The 20,331-nt window shown below is 53.7% G+C and overlaps 1 protein-coding gene across 2 annotated transcripts in view; it reads right to left on the bottom strand.

Moving 5' to 3' along the window:
- Window positions 1-20,331, bottom strand: part of Arhgap23 (Rho GTPase activating protein 23) — a 76,086-nt gene that overhangs the window by 41,419 nt on the left and 14,336 nt on the right. Inside the window, exons 1-5 of one of the 2 annotated variants that reach the window (XM_050156739.1) lie at window positions 8,160-8,621; window positions 4,789-4,950; window positions 457-552; window positions 202-280; window positions 45-99 (exon numbers count right to left, since the gene is read on the bottom strand). In XM_050156739.1, the coding sequence (XP_050012696.1) occupies window positions 45-99; window positions 202-280; window positions 457-523 (201 nt within the window). In that variant the 5' untranslated portion in view covers window positions 524-552; window positions 4,789-4,950; window positions 8,160-8,621. Of the gene's footprint in view, window positions 1-44; window positions 100-201; window positions 281-456; window positions 553-4,788; window positions 4,951-8,159; window positions 8,622-20,331 lie in introns of those variants that run through there. The other variant, XM_050156740.1, reaches the window with a different exon arrangement.

Here is a 20,331-nt window from a genome sequence, read left to right as displayed (position 1 = left end):
TCTTCTCTCCCACTGGGGCCCTCCATGCAGACAGAGGGACTCACCAGCTGGAGGATGTCCTCATCCTTGGGCATGATGGAGAGCTCCAGGGTGTCATCACTGCAGAGACAGGAGAGAGTCAGCCCGGAGGCAGCGAGGTCCAGGGGAGAGGGATCCAACTGCAGGGCCCAGGTTGGGGAAGGAAGAAGGTCGGCAGCTCACCTGTTCTGGATCAGACCTATGACTTGGGAGTATGTCTTCCCAATGATGCTCTCCCCATTCACCTTCACCAGCCGGTCTCCTAGGGACAAGGAATGGGACCACATGTCAAAGTCCAAAGCAGGGGTGGAGGCTACCCCTGGACCAAGCATGAATGACAGTGAGAGGAGAGGAACTTCCTCGGCGGCATCTAGGTTCAAGAACCCCAACCCAGTGAGAAGGAAAGGGAGGGAGCCCCAGAGGAGTGGGCAGGCTTACCTGTGCGAAGCCCTGCCCTATGGGCGGGGCCACCATCCTTCACATTCTTCACAAAGATGGTGTCCATGGGCTCCAGGCGGTGCCGGGGGGAGGGTCCTGGTGGGCATCAGCCAGGTTAGCTGGGCGTGGCTGCTGAAGGCCACACCCATGTATAGCTATACATACAGGGGACACACTCAGAGGATGATCACACACAGACACAAACATGCAATGACCGCGCTTCCACAGGACCTATGCCCACAGCCACACAAGGTCCCACAGCAGGAGAAGGACACCACCAAGGACACATAAAGAGCTGCCCACAGCCATGAGCTGAGCCCCTCTTCTGTACTAGAAGCCACGCCACACAATATGTACACACAGCCCTTGCCCTTCTAGAGTTCTCTGTCATACAGATGTCACAAACAATGCATAAGACACAGGGAAGGGCCCCATACAGGAGGCCCCCTATGGGGCTGAGAAGATGGCTCAGGGAAAGGCATCTGCATGGTCTGAATTCAGTCCCTGAAACCCACATAAAGGTGGAAGCAGAGAGCTAATGCCACCAAGTCATCCTCTCATCTCCACACACTAGTCACGGTACATGCGTACTCCGGCATTATCCCGGGCACACACACTGATAATCCTCAAAGAGAGGCCCTAATCTGGACTGGAGAGGTGAGTCAGCATGGGCTGCTCTGGTATGGGATCTGGGTTTGGTTCCCAGCACACACGTGGCAGCTCACAACTGCTTGTGACTCGTGTTCCAGGGCATCTGGTGCCCTCGTCTAACATACATGGGCTCCTGCACATACATGGTGCACAAAGAGACATATACCCAGGCATATACAAACATAAAATACTCTTTTAAATGCACTTGATTTTTTAAAATTTGAATTCTTTTTAAAAAGGTACAAACTTGGTGAGGCCTCACATGTATGGAGAGAGGACGTATCACAGGACCAGAGAGAAACCCAGTATTCTCCCACTCTTCTTCCTTCTCCTGGGTCAAGGGCTCCAGGCAGAATTATGAGAACCCTGGGATGCTGGCATGAGCACAGGATGGATACTAACTCCATCACTTGTCAACAAGACTCCGTCACTGGAACCTGTGCTAGGACAGTGGGCTCCTTCTCCTCCAGTGGCATGGGGACTCAGGAGGATCATGTCCCCATGGCTACCCACAGGCAGAGGCAGGGCAGTGGCACGAGGACTAAGGAGGATCGTGTCCCCACAGTGCCCACAGACAGAGGCAGGGCAGGAGAGCTGCCTGTCTGGGAAGGTCCGCTTTAACATTTGGGGAGCTCGAGAGCCAGCAAAGGACTCTTAAGATAGCAAAGGTGAGCCAGGCAGTGGAGACACACTCTTTTAATCCCAACAATTGGGAGGCAGAGGCAGGCCAATCTCTCTGAATTCAAGGCCAGCCTGGTCTACCAGAGTGAGTCCAGAACAGCCAAGGCTACACAGAAAAACCCTGATTCAAAATACAAACAAACAAAAAGATAGCAAAGGTAACGGTAAGGCAAGTTAGGCTCACATTGAAGACATGCCTTAGGGTCCCACTATTCCTTTCAGGACCTCACTGTCTACTGTCTCCACCCACAAGATGAACCCATGCTCAGTACACCCCAACCCTGATGCGCAGATCCTGCAGCCTTAACCTAGACTTTGTTCTGGGAGAAAGTAGAGGGAGGGTAGGACCAGATGGGGATCTGTCACTCAGAGTACTCAGTATCAGATGGCTGTGGGAGGGACAGGCCCATAGGAAGACAACCATGAGAGGGGGAAATGGGGAGGAGAACAGAGAGTGAGGAGGAGATGCCTGGAGCTACCCTAGCCAGGAACCAAGAGGAGAAAGACTAGAGGTGTGGACAAGAAGAGGGTGGGGGCGGGCCAAGAAGAGGGTGGGGGCCGGGCGGTGGTGGCGCACACCTTTAATCCCAGCACTTGGGAGGCAGAGACAGGCGGATCTCTGTGAGTTCGAGACCAGCCTGGTCTACAAAAGCTAGTTCCAGGACAGGCTCCAAAACCACAGAGAAACCCTGTCTCGGGGAAAAAAAAAAAAAAAAAGAGGGTGGGGCCCACTGGAGTGCAAGAGAGAACCCTGCCCCACCCTGGTTCTACCCCCTTACCTCCTCCTCCTCCTCCTCCTCCTCCTCCTCCTCCTCGGCCTCGGCCTCCATTCTCTTCCTCCTGCCGGGAAGAGAGATGGGTGTGGCGCCTGTTCAGCCCCCAGCAGCAGCAGCATCCTGCTGAGATCCCCACTCTAACCCTTGTCTCCTTCCAACCAGCCAACAGCAAGAAGACTAGAGAGTTGTCAGAGTCCGGCTCAGAACAATGTCCACTAAGTATATACACCTTATTCTCAGATGTGCCAGTCCCACTGCACTAGCATCCCAGACTTCCAAGAACATCCAGTCTACCAGGGATTCATGCCCTCTTCCCCTAGGGAGAAGGTCCCTTGTAACCCAAGGGAGGAGGTCCCCAACACACATGCAGAGGACCCAGGAGGACAAAGATAAGTAGTCTGATGAGTGTAAACAGGGATATCTCTCTCAGAGAATGTGCTGGGAGGTCCGATTAGCAAGGGGGAGGGGTGCACACTTAGGGCTGGATATGCTGAGCCAACACCAGCAAGTGGTGAAGTCAGACTAAGCCATTCTGGTCTGAAAGGAAAGAAAAAGAGGCCAGGAACGGTTCTTTGATAAGCAGAAGTGGGTGTCAGGCAAGGCACAGGATTCTTGAAGCTACCTACAGGGGTGAGGGGGAGCTGCTAGGAGGGCCAGGGGTCCATCCCAGTGAGGGTACTGGTTATTGGAGAAGAACCAGAAGAACAGAGACAGGCTGAGCCAGCGGGTGTTACATCGGAGTTGACAGGACATTCATGGTCACACTGTCCAGCCCTTCAGAAGCTGGACCAAACTCAGGACCCACTGGCGGCCCAGTCAGGTCAAGGTGCACCAGGAAGGATTTCCCGTGGGAGGTGCATGCCCACTGATGGGGCTGACAGCATGGGCAGAGGGTGGCAGAGGCAAACAGGTGCATCTGGACAGCTAAGCTCACTGCAGGCTCCCTCCTACTGCCTCAGGATGAGAACATCTCTCAGTCCAGGGCAGGTTCTAGAAAGGGAGGGAGCAATCCTGGCTTGTCTTGCCCCAGAGTTGGCCAGTGACCCATGAGAAAGTGAGCCCAACACGCGAGAGCACAGCCTCTCACTGCCACAGTGTCCTAAGAGAAGGTGGCAGGAGCTAGAAAGAAGGAAGGGTAGGACCAGGGGTTCCAGGAGTGAAGGGGCTGGTGCCCTTGGTCATCCGAAGCTTAGGCATAGCCATAGCCAATGACAGTGATGATCCTAGTATCAAAGATTCATATACATGTGAAAGCCACACAACATGTGTCAGACCTACACACACACCACAGCCTGCAGACACTACCCACACCCATGCAAGCAGGCATACTAGGTGCAGAGACATACAGGGAAACCTAATGCTTTGGTTGTGTGGCAGGTGGGGTCAAGGTACCCAAGCAATAATTCCCCAGCAGTTGTGCAGGCTCATCCAGCCCTGGGGGAAGGAGAGAGAGGGGTTCACGGACTCTACTAGAAATTTGTCTCCTCTGCAGGCAGGGAGGCTGGGAGCCCCACTGCTGCCTAGTTACCCTCCTGTCTTCCACACCCTTTGTTTTCAGGGACTCTCTTTCCAGTTTGTGGCCTTATGAGAAGTTCTGGCTCTATGATTCAGAGTCTGAGGCATTTGTATTAGGGATGGAAAAGCTCTTAGGGGTCAAGGCAAAGCAGCCTTCAGGAGAAACTGAGTCACAGAGTTGGTGAGATGGCTCTAAATCCACAGTGACCAAATCCACAACACAGGATTGAGTTAGGACTAAGACCCGGGGGCCCTTGGACCCCTCCCTCAGGACTCTTTCCAGCAAATAAGGGGGGGGTGTCCCTGAAGAGATGACCCAGGTCAAGAACCAGTGGACAAGTGAACAAGGAGCCCATTACCCAAAATGATCATTCCCTTTGCAGAGACCGTGTGTGTTTGTGTGTGTGTGTGTGTGTCACACAGACACATGCAGCTCTGTACATACTGACTTCTCACCTCTGCACCCCCTGGCAAGACCCAGTCCAGAAAAGTTAGGGAGTTTGTTCACAGTCACGGAGCAAGAGTCTTAGGCTCAGCGAACACTGAGTATTGCCTCCTTAAAGCTCCCCTCTTACTGTGGCTCTGAATGAGCCAGGCCGGACCCCACAGGGACTCCTCTGACAGGTAGCTAGGATAGGCCAACTAGCTCTTCTCTCCCATGGAGCTCCCCGCTCCCACATAGCGGCCAGGCACTGGCAAGCTGAGGTACCTTCAGGCTGCAGTGCACGGCTGACTCGGGTGGGTACACAATGAAGTGACGCAGGGTGAAACCAAAGCCATCCTGGAGATTTTTGCGCAGCAGCAGTGTCCTGGGCCCCTGCCAGGGGAGGGGGCGTCCAGAAGAGCACCCATCTCGTGGGCCCAGTGGAAGCTGCAGGAGCAAAGGGAAACAGATGAATGAGCATCGTGTAGCCTATGCTCGCGGCTCTGCACCTGCCGCCAGCTGCCCAGAGCCTAGGACCTGACAGGACCACTAACATCCACAGCCACAAGGACCCAGGTACATTCGGGGTCCTGACCCCTTCACCGTTCCCCTCCTCTCTCACTCTTCGAAGCCTGACAGCTTCCTCCCTCTGAGCTTTCCCTTCAGTCTCCTCACGGCACCATTGCCTCCCTGGAAATTGAGCCAGGACACACTTACTGTGTGCCAGGCACTGCACACAGTTTTTCTGCACAGGAACTTGTGGTACAACTTGCACATCCCCACACATACATCGACATGCATGAATACATTCACACGCACAACTTATGTAGACAGAACATAACACAGGAACACAAACAAATATGTACACATAAGCCAGACAGTGGTGGCACATGCCTGTAACCCTAGCACTCAGGAGGCAGAAGCAGGTGGATCTCTGAGTTCAAGGCCAGCCTCGTCTACAGAGTGAGTTCCAGGACAGCCAAGGCTACATAGAGAAACTAACTCCGCCCCCCCCCAAAAAAAACAATAAATGAATAATAAAAGTAAAAACAGCAGATGTGCACACGGGCAGACTCACAGAACCATGCAGGCACACCGGCAGGGCACAGGTATGTAAACCAGTCTTGTATCCACACAGCGCAGAGAGAGCCACATGTCTGCATGCACCGGCACACACATGCACTCTCCAACAGCATGGGATCAAAAGCTCCAACTGGACATCAGGCACTAAAGGGACTTGCTGACACTGCAAAGCTCAGCCCAAAGGCCAGGCTGGTTCACCAGGAAGGCTGATGAGAGATACTGCCCTCTGTCCATCCTGCCAGAATGCTTGGGATTCCCCTAGATGACAGGGCAGGTCATCCAAAGAAAAGAGCTGAGAGGGCCCATCTAGAACCACATCTGGGGCAGGAGCAAGGGGTGACGGAGAGAGAAGACTGCCTTGACTATCTCTGGACACTGAGATGAACAGCAGTAACAAGTATGAGATGAATCATGTATGCAGAGAGGCTGACAGAAAAGACGGGTCCCAGGGGGACAGGCCGTAAGAAAAGCAAGAAGCCTTCAACAAAGCCCCAAATCCCCACAGCCACTGGGCAGCCTGAGCTAGCTAGCACTTGCCTCTGCCCTCAGGAAGCTGCCCTTCTGCTAGCTAAGAGACCGGACTGGGAAACTGTCCACCCTGGTCTACAAGAGGGAGAGAGAGCACGTGATGTGCACAGCCAGGAGGCTTAGCTGCCATCAAGCAGGTTTAGGGGAAAGAGCAGAGTCTCGAATCTCAATAAATAAAAGGAAAACGAGACAGATACAATAGGTCTGCGGACTGTAGTCTCGGGGAACAGCCAGGTGGAGAACACAAATCAGCTAAATAAGGGCCCAGAAAAGGAGACATTCCATAGTCTGAAAAAAACAGGTTAGGTCCTGAACTCTCCATCCCCAGAAGGGTCCAAGCAAGACCTAGACTACTCCTGGTCCCAGTCCTTAGCAGGGACCCAATGGTGTCCCCTCAGTTCCTTCCCCTTGTGGTTACACCCTGCCTCTTCTAGAGCCATACATTCACATTCACGGGGTCCCAGGAACCTGAAGAACATTCATGGAAATTCCTTGAGCTTCGAACACACCCATCCCTGATTTCCCTGATATGGAAAGATGATCTCATGGGTCCCCAGTGCCTCTCCCACAGAAACCCCTGCTCCCCCACTAGTGTGGGCTGCCCTCCTTTGCACTCCCACCCAGGCTCAGAGCTGAGGGTGTTTGCAGGGCCCATTGTTTTGCTGGTGCCCTGGATTAAGGTTTAAGCCACCAGCTGCCCCAGTGATGAGAAGCGGCTGGGACAGGTCTCCACATGTTCCCCTCCCCTCCCCCTACACACACATCCTGCCTAGAGCTGCCAGCTGCCTGGGGGTGCCACTCCCTGAGGGGACCTGCTTGTAATCCAGGACAGTGGGTATGCCTTCCTCCCACTGGTCTCTCCTCATCCCAGCACAACAGCTCCCCCTTCTCACTTACCGAGGCCTCTCCACTCGCTCTCTTCTTTCCAGGTCCTGTCTCCCACTCCTTCCAATTCAATTAGTCTCTTGAGAATGTCAGTCACCCCACCACCACCACCACCATATCCCTATCAGAGGAGACTCCACAGATGCAGTCAGGGCTGGCTGCTCCCCTGTGGGAAGCTCTTTCAGACTCAGCCTCATGCTAACCTTACATGCAGGTTTCTGCTTCTCCCCTCTGACCTGGGACAACACTGAGTCTAGCTCTCCTCTTGAGGGCGGGAGAAGTGTAAGGTACAGAAACAGATCAGCAGTGAGAACTAGAGGGACAGTGAAGTGCACCTCTGCTCCCTGACACAGGCTCACAGACAGGGGACAGAGAGGTGCCTCAGCATCGTTAATTAAGCCCTCCTGACTGGAATCTATTTGTAAACACTCTCACCCTCTTGTCTGAAAACAAAGAGACATCCAAAAACATCAGCTGTGGTTAAAGAAGGGCCAACAGCCCAGGGAACACATCAGGCAGAAGGGGACACTCGATGGATTGGCTACATCTGTATGACACCCCCTCATCTCACCCCAGCATAAAGAGGTCATAGCAGAGAATACTGTACTGAGACTGGGCACGGCGCCCACTGTGACTCATGCCTACCAGCCAGGCAGATCCCCGAACATCAGAAACACTGCCCCCAGCCGGGCCACTGCCGGCCCTGGGAATCACCAAATGCTTGCTGGGGGGGGGGGGCATTCTGCCACCTCAACTTCCTCTGGCCACTAAGATAGGAGAACAGAGTGGCGCCCACTGCTCGGGTTAGTGACCCAGTGCCTAGCTCTCACTGGGTCTCTGCCAGCCTAGATTCCTAGATATGCTAGCCAGCGACTCCTCCAGTCATCAGCCCCCTTTCCACCCTTCCACTGCCTGTTAACTAGGAGGGCTGAGTCCACAGGTGCCATTACCCAGACTCCAGGTTCCATCCAGAGCCCTTGGGAAAGCTCCCACGCAAACGCTGCCACCTCACCCTGACTCTCACCTAACTCATACACACACGCACCACTTGCAAGGATGTCGTCTGGGAATGCAGGATGCTCTCAGCTCGAAAGTGGGTAACCCTAGCACCCACAGTCTTTGACATCCAGCTCCCGCCCGGCTCCAAAGCTGTTGCTCACCCTGGCCGGACGCAGCCCGAGTGCTCGGCGGTCGCTGTGGCTCAGACAGGGCAGCCAGAGGCAGCGCGGCTCCGGGGCGCTGCAGTCCACACCGACGGCGCGCTCCCAGCGCCAACCCCCGACGCCCGCACGCTCCACGCGCCACACGGCGCTGCCCAGTAGCGCGGCCTGCGGGGACCCCCGAGCTCGGCCACCGTCGTGGCCCCAGCGCGCACCGGGCCTGGCCTCTGGAGCGGGACGTGCCGTGCGGGACTCCGCGGCTCGGCGCCCGGCGGGAGACGTCCTCGAACCCCCGCGCGGCAGGCGGAGCCCAGGAGTACCAGTCCGCCCCCCAGAGCCGCGGGCTCGAGGCCCAGGGGCCCCGAGGGGGCGGCCGGCCCGCGCGGACGGCGGCAGGACTGCTGGAGCGGGGCCGCGCCTCCCGCGCCGCCCGGGTGAAGGCGCCCGCCAGAACCCGGCTGGGACACGCCGGCAAGTCGCTGGGACAGACGCCTCCCCCTCCGGGGCGGCCCCGGCGCTGCGCCAGCCCACCCTCCGCCCCACGCCAGAGGCTTCGAGCGGTCTCTGCTCAGGCACAGCACACACCGACCACACCATGCAAACACAAGGACTCACACTATCGGGTGATCACACTATGGGCCCACTGGCTTCACATTCCTGCAGAAACATGTACTAGTTGTGTGCTTCACTGCACCCTCTCCACTTGTCCCCCGGAGACACACTGTACTCACAGACTCTCAGTGTGGTTATTATACCTTCGGACATCCTCCCAGGCAAACATCCCTACCCCCTGGGGAACACATACAAGCACAGCCCCTGAAGATATGCTGGACCCTTTCAGACTCCACAGAGATGCCCACTGAACCACATACAAGGCTGGCGACAAGGACACTAGTCAGATGTGCTTGCCTCAGGACGCTGTGCTCTTCAAGTGGGACACGTACTGCCAGACCAGAGCCCTCATGCCACAGAGACCCCACTCCAATCTCCCCAAGGAGGCTTGTTCACTCCTTTTCCCCAGGACACTTGCCCATGAACTAGGTGTCACCAAGCTGTCCACTCTCCCTCTGCCCCCTCCAGAATGAGTGGGATGGGAAGCTGGCTGATCCCAGACACCTCTCTCTCCCCTTTTCTGGCTCTCCAGGTCCCATCCTTTCCCCCAGCAGAGACAGGGAAGGCAATGGCCCTGGGTTCTCCACTGTCACTCATACCCTGAGTTCCTGAAGGCATCTGTCAAGACAACCACCATGATAGGACAGGCTATGCACAGAGAGTCTATAGATAGACATAGACATATAGATAGTCTATCCCCGGCAGAAGGGGACACAAGCCCAGAGCCCATCTAAGAGGGAGAGCCACAGAGCTGGGTTACTTTCAAGCACTCATTTGGCCAGTCACTGTCCTCACTTGCCAGGAAGGCGGTCCTTGTGAGAGTAGCTCCAGGAGGGCACAGAAGAGGACCACAGAGAGAGGGAGTGGGTGGGCAGGATGGAGGGAAGGAAGAACACAAGAGGAAGGGTGAGGGTGAGGCCCAGGGTGGGGGGACCGGGTCAGCCAGGGAATGGGTTTGTTCTTCTGTTTCCTGTTTGCTGCTTGTGGGGCCCATGCAAGAGCTGGACCCCCACCTCCACCCTGCGGAAGCCCAACGGGAAGAGCCAGGCTGCCATGAGCTGAGTCAGGACTCCGGGAGAGCAGGAAGGGACCAGTCAGGGACAGTGGGACTGAGTCTGCATTTCTCCCACTGGGTGACTAGAAAATCAAGAAGCATTCGACCAAGTCCTGCTCTGCCCCCCTTGTCACTTCCTCCCAAGGGCCATACCTTCCTAGACCAGGTGGTCACCCCACCAAGATGTCCTCATCCACTTTGACTCTGGAGCCAAAATAGAGAGCAGACACAAAGATGTCCTTGACTCCATCAGGCCTCCTCACTAAGTCTTCCCAGCTGCCTAAGGGCCACCTTACATAACCCTAGCTGTCTTGGAACTTGAGATATAGACCAGGATAGCCCCGACCTGCCTGTCTCTGCTTTTGCCACCTATGCCAGACTTTTTTCCTTTTTTATTTATGTGTTGATGAGGACACACATGCCACCTCCGTAGGAGGTCAGAGGAAAATCTCCAGTGTTGGCCTTTGCAATCCACGTTGTGGCTTCTACATAGACTGGGGGAGGGTTGGAGTCTAGATCTCAGACCTGTGTGGCTAGCACCTTCCTGTCATGCTGCAAGCAGGTCTTGCGTTTAAGCAAAGAGATTCTTCATTCTTCCACCCCCTGGGCCTCTCCTGGCTGGCCAATAATGAGTGTTTGATTGAGACTTGGAGGGGCCTGAGAGCTATAGGGAGGGCAGAGGACGCGACACTGTCCAGGCTTACACAGACCTGGAAAGAGACCAGAATCTCCAGCGTCCACTTCTGTCTTCTAACCTGGCAGATGCAGAGAAGGCTGCCTCAGCGGAGAGACAGAGAGAGAAGGGGGCAGGGCACGTGTAGTGCACACAGTAGGGCCTCAAAGGTGGGCCACAGCTAGAAATGATCTGCTCGGCCTGGGGAGCCAGCTCCCTCCGGTTTCCTCTGGGAAAGGAATGTGGGGTGGGCCCCAGAGCCCAAGGGGGAGGGGCAAGCCTGGGAAATACCAGGCGTTGCTGAGATTCTATTCCAAGCCTTCCTGCCCAGTGTGTCCTCCCCCCACACCCTGCCCGCTTCCTCCCCCACTGCCGGAATCACGCACGGGCCAGCCCCTCCCAGCCCCCTAAGTGGCTCAGCTGGCAAAATCTATTCCACTTATCTTCCAAAGGATCCCTGACCAGGGGTTCAGGACAGACCCCGAAAGGAAGGGCACCCAGAATTCTAAAAAGTACTGCTAATTGTGGTCCTTCTGTAAGTGCTAGACATTCATGATGGCTTTTTTGGGGGGGGGGGGTATGGCTCTGTTAGCATAGAACTCTGAATACAGGCTGGCCTTGAACTCACAGTAATGCCTCAGCCTCCAGAATGTTGGGATTACAGGCATTTATAACCACTCCTGGCTCTGACAGAGTTCTTAATACTTTTTTTTGTTCTTTGGTTTAGAAACAGGATTTCAAGGCTGTGTAGCTGAGGGTGACTGTGAACTCCTGAGCCTCTGCCTTCACCTTTCAAAGTACTGGGATTACAGATGTGCACCACCATCATACCTGGCTCTCATTTTTTTTAAAAGACTTATTTTTGTTATTTTTGAATTATGTGTATGTGCACTGTACACGTGAGTACAGATCCCCAGAGGACTGGAGAGGGCACTGGCTCCACTGGAGCTGAATACAGAAGGTTGTAAGCCATCCACACGGGTGTTAGGAACCAAACTCAAGTCCTCTTGCTACAGAGAATCTGCTCTTGGTCACTGAGCCATCCCTCCAGCTCTCACCCCCACACACACTTTTTTTGAGACAGGGTCTCAATGTACGGCCGTGACTGGCTTGGAACTCATTTTTGTACAGTAAGCTAGTGTTGAATTCACAGAGACCCACCTGCCTCTGCGTTCCAACTACCACCATGCCTACCTCCTATTTAAACTATAATGATACTCAAGAGGGTGAGGACAGAGAAAGGGAAGCCCTCACTCTTGTGTCACCAGAGCTGTGGTCCAGGGTCTGACCCCACCCCCAGATCCCTCTTTACTACCTCTGGGTTATCCATTCAACTACCCCACCCAGAGTGGTGCCAAGTGTCAGCGTGAGATCCCTTGGAAGCTTAAGGCACACACAGCTCCTGCCAGCAGGGCCCTTCCATCAGGAATGTCTCCCAGCTCTTGAAGCCTCCCAGGGTCCTGCAGCAACAGACGTAGGCCCAGCCAGCTGTTCTCGCTGCCTCAGGTCAGGTAGTCCTCACACACAAAGGGGGCTCCTTATGTGACATGGGGGGAGGGGCTGGACTTCTGAGAGGGGCAGTGATGGGCTCCCAAGCTAGCCCATAGGGAGGGGGGTTCAAGAGCAGAAGAAAGGAAGCCTGCATAGTCTAAGCCTGGTCACCAGGAACCAGGGAAAGGGAGGAGAGCTGTCCCACAGCCCAAGGGTCAGGGACAGAAGGAGGGAAGCTGATAGCGTTGTGGAGCCGCAACTCAACTCAGGAAGCCGGGGGACAGGGCTCAAGGTCAGCCCCGCCTGCTCTTCCTTCCTTTGCTTGCTCAGCGCCTCCTCCCAGACCTTAGGTCCCACACCGCAGGTGACCAACAAGGGCCCCCACCCCCAGAGAATCATCCATCTGGTCTGTCACACCACCAGACACAGACCCAAAGCCACCCAGAACCTCACAGACACGGACAAATCCACAGTCGGGGCTCTCCTAGGCGTGTGCGCACGTGATAAACAATGCCGGCCCACTGGCCTAGTCTCCTCCCTCCAGGGCAGTGCCTCCAGGGCCTCCTCCACCCTTTAGCCCCATTCGCATCCCAGTTCCCAGCTTCAATAGAGCAGAGGCCCCTCCTGACGTGTCCTAACAGGCCAAGTTGACAAGCAGGCCAGGCGAGCTGCAGCTCCCAGCCCCTCCACTGACACACCACCACCTCCAGAAGCTTGGAGCTTGGGACCCTGTGCTGTTCCAGGCAGCTAGAATGAGGTGATTCAAAAGGTCTTCCCCACCTATGCTGACCTTCCCAGACTACTGGGCCCAGGGCTGGGATGGTCTGTGGGCACACCATCCCTGTTCCTCTCAAAGTGGGTCACAGTAAAGGCAGAGGAAGGCTGGGGCAGGGTGCAGGGAAGCATGATCCATGCCTGACAGCCAATCTGTCCAGGAGGGACAGGGACAATCCCAGTCAGGCACATGAGCCTGGCATCTTCAGTGATAAAACGGAGGTGGATAGAAACTTTCAGCCAAAGAATGTTGAGAAAATTAAGTCAACTACAGAGAGTCTTAGCTGGGTGTAATAATACATGCCTGTAACCTCAACACTGGGGAGGCAGGAGGACAGTTTGAGGATAGTCTGAGCTATACAACGAATTCAGGCCACACATGCATACATAGTGAGACAATTTCAAAAAAGCAAAAAATAGTAGAGGCCCAGAGCACACAGTAGGAGTTTGAAAATTCAGGTTTGATAACAAGACATGTAGACACTCAGCTAAGTTTGCACAAACATAGTGTCACTGCACACTCTCAGACCTGGGCACTCCCCTGCACACAGTGGCACCACGGCCCCTCCCACAGCAGACCATTCCTGCCTTTTTGTTGCTGTCCTAGAATTCGCTCTGTCGACCAGGTTGGCCTCGAACTCATAGAGATCCACCTGCTTCTGCCTCCCGAATGCTGGGATTAAAGGTGTGCACCCCCTCCCCTCCCCCACCAACCCAGGTTTTTTGTTTGTTTGTTTGTTTGCTTTTGTTTTTGTTTTTTTGGTTTTTCGAGACAGGGTTTCTCTGTGGCTTTGGAGCCTGTCCTGGAACTAGTTCTTATAGACCAGGCTGGTCTCTAACTCACAGAGATCCGCCTGCCTCTGACTCCCGAGTGCTGGGATTAAAGGCATGCGCCACCATCACCCGGCTCAACCCAGGCTTTTATGGGCTGAGAAACACTGCCTTCCCTCAGAGGTGAAGAGAGACCACAGACCTGGTTTCTAGGCCCTTTGGGAATGGGCAACATGAATCCCCAAGTGGAGGCTGCTCCCAGCAGATGAGGAGCATGGATAAGGTGCCAGGCTGGCAGGACTACCACCAAGCGGGAGAGCTGTGACCAGCCTTGGTGACGCCAAGGGACAGAGGCCCAAAGACAGAGTCTGTGCTCATGGTGGGAAATGAGCATTTATAACAGAGGGTGAGCCTGGAGTCAGACACAAAGTAAACACCTGGGCCATTGCCAAGGCAACCACAAGCAGTGTGGGACAGGGCCACACAGTCCCCTCCGCCCTGATTCACTCCACCCAGATGCCCCTGGGCTGTCTGAGGTCTTCTGGGTGTCCTCTCTGGCTATGCCTCCTCAAATCAAACCCAGAGAGTGAGGGCCTGTTGCCTCACAGCAATGCTGGGCTTTCTGGAAGACCTGGTCAGCATCTGTCTGTCCTAAGAGACAGGAGAAAGAGACTGCCTCAGGGTACCACGACAGCCTCCCTAAGAACCAAGGCCACTGTTTTTCAGAAATGGATTTGCTCTGGAGAGCTCTTGTCCAGGGTAGACTTTCAGAAACTTCTAGGCTGGAGTGAGAACTCAGTCAGTAAAGGGCTTACCCTGCAGGCATGAGGACCTGAGTTCAAGCCCAGTGTGTGCATCTGATCCCAGTAAGGGGGGGGGGCAGGACAAATGGACCCCTGGGGTTCACCAGCCAGCCAGTCCAGCCTACTGTTCAACTCTAGGAAAATGAGAGGTCCTGTCTCAAAAACAAAAACAAAAAAAGGTCTAAGGCTGGAGAGAGGGATGGCTCAGGAGTAAAGAGCACTGGCTGTTCCTGCAAAGACTGCAGTTCAACTCCCAGCACCCACATGCAGCTCACAACCCCAGGTCCAACTCAGGATCCCATGTCCTCTTCCGGCATCTACAGTCACCAGACACACATTAGTTAACCATACTAATGCACATGAAATAAGCTGTCCAGGAACTCACTATGTAGACATAGACAGGCTGGCCTCAAACTCGGAGATCTGCCTGCCTCTTCCTCTCCAGTACCGGAACTAACAAGGTGCATCATCATACCCGGCAAATAAATAAACCTTTCAAAATAAAACAATTTAAAAAAGCGACCAAGTGTACAGTGGCCAAGGAATGGCAGCCAAAGCTATCTTCTAAGTTTTTTTAATATTTATTTATTTATTTATTATGTATACAATATTCTATCTGTGTGTATGCCTGCAGGCCAGAAGAGGGCAGCAGTCCTCATTACAGATGGTTGTGAGCCACCATGTGGTTGCTGGGAATTGAACTCAGGACCTTTGGAAGAGCAAGCAATGCTCTTAACCACTGAGCCATCTCTCCAGCCCCCAAAGCTGTCTTCTAAACTCTGCACAAATGCATACAAATGAGTGCCTAGACACACACACGCACACACACATGCACACGCATGCACACTTTATGACTGGAATGTTAACCTAGCATTCAAGAGGTAAAAACGGGGAGATCAGAAGTTCAAGTTCATCCTCAACTACATGGTAAGTTTGAGGCCAACTTCTGGTACTTGAGACTGTGAGAGTGGGCAGGGGAGGGAGAGGATTATTTGGATCTTAAGAAAGAATGTGGGAAAACTGAAATAGAGGGAATACATATATTTTCTATATTACATATATATCATGTGTTATTTAATATATATAATATATACATATATATGTAATGCATCTGACGTGGAGAACAGTATGGAACTTCATACACATGTTCTCAACAGCATTCTTGGCCAAGGCATGATAGCCTATGACATTTTAATCACAGTATCTGAGGAGCAGAGACAGGCAGTTCTCTGAGTTCAAAACCAGCCTGGTGTACATTAAGACTTAGTCTTAATAAAATAAAACAAAGAACATCTGTATTCTTCATAATAGCCAAAAGGTGAAAGTGATCCAAGCACCCGTCTACAGATAAGTCAGTTAACCATACGGCACACGAATGTGATAACATACAGTATATCAAGCTAGGTGGTGGTGGCACAGGCCTTTATCCCAGCACTCAGGAGGCGAGACAGGAGGATCTCTGAGTTCAAGGCCAACCTGTTCTACAGAGAAAGTTCCAGAACAGCCAGGGTTACACAGAGAAACCCTGGCCAAAATATATATATATTAGGTCAACCCAGAGGAATATTACCCAGTCTGCAAAAGAAATGGAGTTCTGATGCAGTATTCACAGGGACATGCCTTAAAGACACGCTGAGTGAACTAAGCCAGACACACAGATTCGTAGGGAGTGCATTTATATGTCATGCTTAGATTCCCAGAGACAGAAAGGAGAATGGTGGCCTAGCCTCCCGAGAGACGAGAAACTTGCTGCTTCAATGATTGCAGAGTTATAGTTTGAGGTGGATGGTGGTGACAATGTCTGTGTGACTAATGTCACAGAGCTATACACTCAAAAATGGTTTCGTGAGGGGCTGGAGAGATGACTCAGCAGTTAAGAGAACTCACTGCTCTTCCAGATGACCTGTTTGGTTCCCAACACCCACATCAGGTGAACTCCAGCACTAGCTAGGACTGACACCTCTGGCCTTGATGGGCACATGCACTCACGTGTACATGTCTACATCCCGCACAGACACACAGACATGGTTTGTTGTTGGTTTGGTTTGGTTTGTTTTTTTTTTTTTTTTTTGAGATAGGGTTTCTCTATGTAGCTTTGGAGCCTATCCTGGAACTCTCTCTGTAGACCAGGAAAGCTTCGAATTCACAGAGATTCTCCTGCCTCTGCTTTCTGAGTGCTGGGATTAAAGGTGTGCACCACCACCACCTAAAGGGGGGAAATGTCAATAGCAGCTGGTATGAATCACCAGCCTAGGATGCTGCATACACCTGTCCTAGAAGGCCCCTAGCCTGGCTGAACCTGGCCTGGATAACCTTGGTTCTGAGGGACCTGGAGTTCCAGTCCACATCTTTCTAGGACTGCTGCTATCCACTTTGGGCTCCTAGAGAGTTTCACACAGGGAAGCTCCTGGGCTGTCAGGAACCCTGACACACACAAAAAGTCCCTGCTATTCATGGGATCCTTTCCATTGGAAACAGAACGGCCTCTAACACTCTTCCCAGCCTTGCCCCACGCAGAGGTGCTGGGACTACTGAAGAGTTCTTTGGCTCAGTGTGAGACTCTGTCTGAGATCTAACCTTACAGAGGACACCCAGTCTGTGCTAAGCCCCAGCGAGCCTACAACCACCTGTAACACCCACACTAGGGTGTGCCCACATGGACTCATCCCTGTCTCTGTGGGCTCCCAGGATCCTGACTACACACTGCTGTTGTCCGTGCCACAGCCAGCAGAGCCCCCTGCTGGCCCCTGCCTGCCACAGCATGTCATCCCACTTGGAAATGAAAGGGACAGGTGTCATTCCAGTGGCCTGTCCCCAACCCTGCTTTCTCCAGGATTCTGAGTCCCAATTGGCCAAGGCAAAACCCCTCTCCCCTCACAAAAAAAAAAAACCTACAGGAGAAAGGTCAAATTGTATAAAATCCTGAAGCCTCCCTCTGGTCCAGGAGTACCAAGGAGGCCTAGTTCCCTCCCCTGAAGAGACTGTAAGACTCCAGTCATGGGGCTGGAGAGATGGCTCAGAGGTTAAGAGCATTGCCTGCTCTTCCAAAGGTCCTGAGTTCAATTCCCAGCAACCACATGGTGGCTCACATCATCTATAATGGGGTCTGGTGCCTTCTTCTGGCCTGCAGGCATACACACAGACAGAATATTGTATACATAATAAATAAATAAATAAATATTTTTAAAAAAAGACTGCAGTCATTCAGGAAGACAGGAACTGCCTGAAGTAACTCTTCTTCAAAGTCCTCACACCTATTCTCTCACTGGACAGTTCATTTGAGACAGACTGGAAACCCAGTGTGAGCCACCCTTCTGTGCCCCCCCACCCCGTTCCTCCTGTTGTCCTACCACCTGAACAGAGACAAGACAACAGGTGCACTCACTGGTTTCTTTGAGAGCTGACGGACAGCTCAACTCCAGTCCAGCTAAGACCACATTCCCTCAGAGGGCAGGTTTCAGCAGATTCCTAGCCTCTCCCCCAGGGCATGTGGGGTTCTCTGAAGGAAGAGGCTCTTAGCCTCACCTCTGAAACCACCCACCCTACCTTACCCTGTCCCGGCTACCTCTGCATTCCTCTGTACCCTGGCCCTGCGTCTGAGCAGAACCTCTCCCTGGTCTAGCCTATGCTGCAGCACAGGTAACCCGGGGAGCTGAGGGGACCGACAGGTTTGTAATGTCAAGAGCCCTCCACTGCGCTGACTAAGCCGGAGTTGGGAGAGTGTCTAGGTTGGGACCCTTGGTCAGAAAGGGACAGAGGGCATCTCTTATGTTCAGACCCTTGCCCTCAGTTGCCCCAGCTGCCCTCAGCCATGGAACCACAAGCACAGCAGAAGCAGATGACAGGCCCTCTGCACACACAGCACTGTGACCCTTAGTGGTGCCACCCATTCTCCCTGACCCAGGCCACAGCTGGATAGGGAATTCTACACTCACCCAGGGGACACTGGGGGGAGGTGGACAGAAGGCTGGGAGAAAGACCTACATCCACCCCAGCATTCAGGAAGGGACACATTTTGCCCGGGCACTCACCTTGGCCCTTTTCTAGGTAACATCAAAGTTGTCAATCAAGTTCCCAGGGGTTTTCTTTGCTCAGCAGTTATTGAGAAGACATTCTAGGAACGGACAGGAGGGAGGTATGATCCACCCCACCCAGCCTCCCGCCCACCATTAGGGTGGACCCTGCCACCCAATGGCCAGTGAGTCAGCCCACTTTCCATCCACACCCACTCTGGGCTACTTGGTCTCCCTCCGGGAGGTCAGTCTAGGTGATAATATTTTGGCCACCAGGCCCTGGAGGACACACCTCCAGCCTCCACAAACACCACACCCCCTTCTCTGTGCTCCAGTCACCCCCTCCCCTGTCTCTGGCTGCCTTCCAGTTTCTGTGAGCACCCTGCATGCACCCTTCCAGCCCCTGGGCCTCTGCAACACGCTGTTTTTGGAAGGTTCTGTTGCCTTCAGCCCCCTTCCTGTTTTCCCAGCCCTCACTCCTATCCCACCTTGGAGCTCCCAGCATTAACATCTGGTAAAACAGCAGCTCCAGGTAGCTCAGCTGGTAAAGGAACTTGCAACCAAGACTAAAGGACCTGAGTTTAACCCTTGTGACCCCCAAGTTACCCTCTGGCTTTCATGTGTCCTTCCACTCCACACAAAATAAAAATGAAGCTTTTTTTTTAAGTCACTTCTTCACACACATACTGCCCTGTGCTCAATGCCTGCTCTCTGGGCACCCTCTCGGGCATATATGTTTATGAGGCTATTTTCACCTGTATCCTCCCTTAGCCGTGAGTCCTGGGAGACCGGGATTGTGTCTGCTTTGAAGGGACAGCATGTGCTCAGGTGGAGAGCAGCGTGATGTTTCTAATTGGGGGTGGGGGTAAAGAGTGCTCTCACTGCCTGGTTGTGGTAGCTCACGCCTTTAATCCTAGCACTTGGGAGACAGAGATAATTGGATCTTTGTGAGTTCCAGGCCAGCCTGGTCTATAGAGTGAGTTCCAGGCCAGCCTGGTCTATAGAGTGAGTTCCAGGCCAGCCTGGTCTATAGAGTGAGTTCCAGGCTAGCCAGGGCTACACAGAGAGACCTGTGTCAAACAAACAAACAAAGAATGCTGTCACCACAGCGGTGGCTACCCCCCTCCCTTGAGGACCCAACTGGGAAAGAGGCTGCTTCATTTCTTTCTGTGGTTTGTTTTGAGATGGGGTTCCATGTAGCCCAGATTAGCTTTAAACTATGTAGTAGCCAAGAATGACTTTAAACTTCTGGTCCTCATGCCTCTAGCCCTCAAGTATTGCGGGGAGGGGGAATACAGGCTTGTGCTACCACGCCCACACTTCAACTTTTTGTTCTTTCTTGGTGGGAACCATACCAAAGTGGGAGCATTGGAAAACAGGGCTAAGGAGGCAGGGCATACATGGATGGACAGGCAATCAGCTCCCATACTCTGACATTCGGTGCTCCAACCACCAGCCCTCCTCACGGGTCTCCAACATGCTAGACACAGCACTCAACCTTCTCTCCCACAGTCCTGTCTTCTTCCCAAGGCCTCTGACTGGCCTCCCCATCTTCAGATGTCAACCTGGCAGCTGAGGGGATGGACCCAGGTGCCACAGTGTGTCAGATTCCTGCTAGGTACATCTTCCTTGGCAGGTCAAGCCTAGGCTCTTGGTCACCTCATCCCATGCCTCATCACTACCAATCTCTCCCTCTAGGCCCAGAACAAAGGGACACCGGCTGTGGGGCCTTACGTGCACAGGCTACCAGGAGGCAGCTGAGACATCAGATAACTGTAGAAAGGGCTGAAGGGATGAGGAGGGAGAGCAGGGGAGGAGGGGATAAGGGAAGGCAGAGGGATGGTCTAGCCAGACGTGAGGAGCGACAAATATGCGAAGTACGCCTGCCCCGCAGCTATGAATAGTGCAGCCAGCCGGCCAGCCGGGTCGCAGCCCCCGCCCCGCCCCACGGAACAAACAGCACCGGGCCCGAAACGAGGTG

This window comes from Alexandromys fortis, unplaced genomic scaffold, assembly GCF_014885135.2.
Source record: "Alexandromys fortis isolate MF-2015 unplaced genomic scaffold, M_Fortis_MF-2015_v1.1 scaffold_31, whole genome shotgun sequence".
Lineage (NCBI taxonomy): Eukaryota > Metazoa > Chordata > Mammalia > Rodentia > Cricetidae > Alexandromys > Alexandromys fortis.
This window is presented reverse-complemented; position numbering and strand designations above follow the sequence as displayed.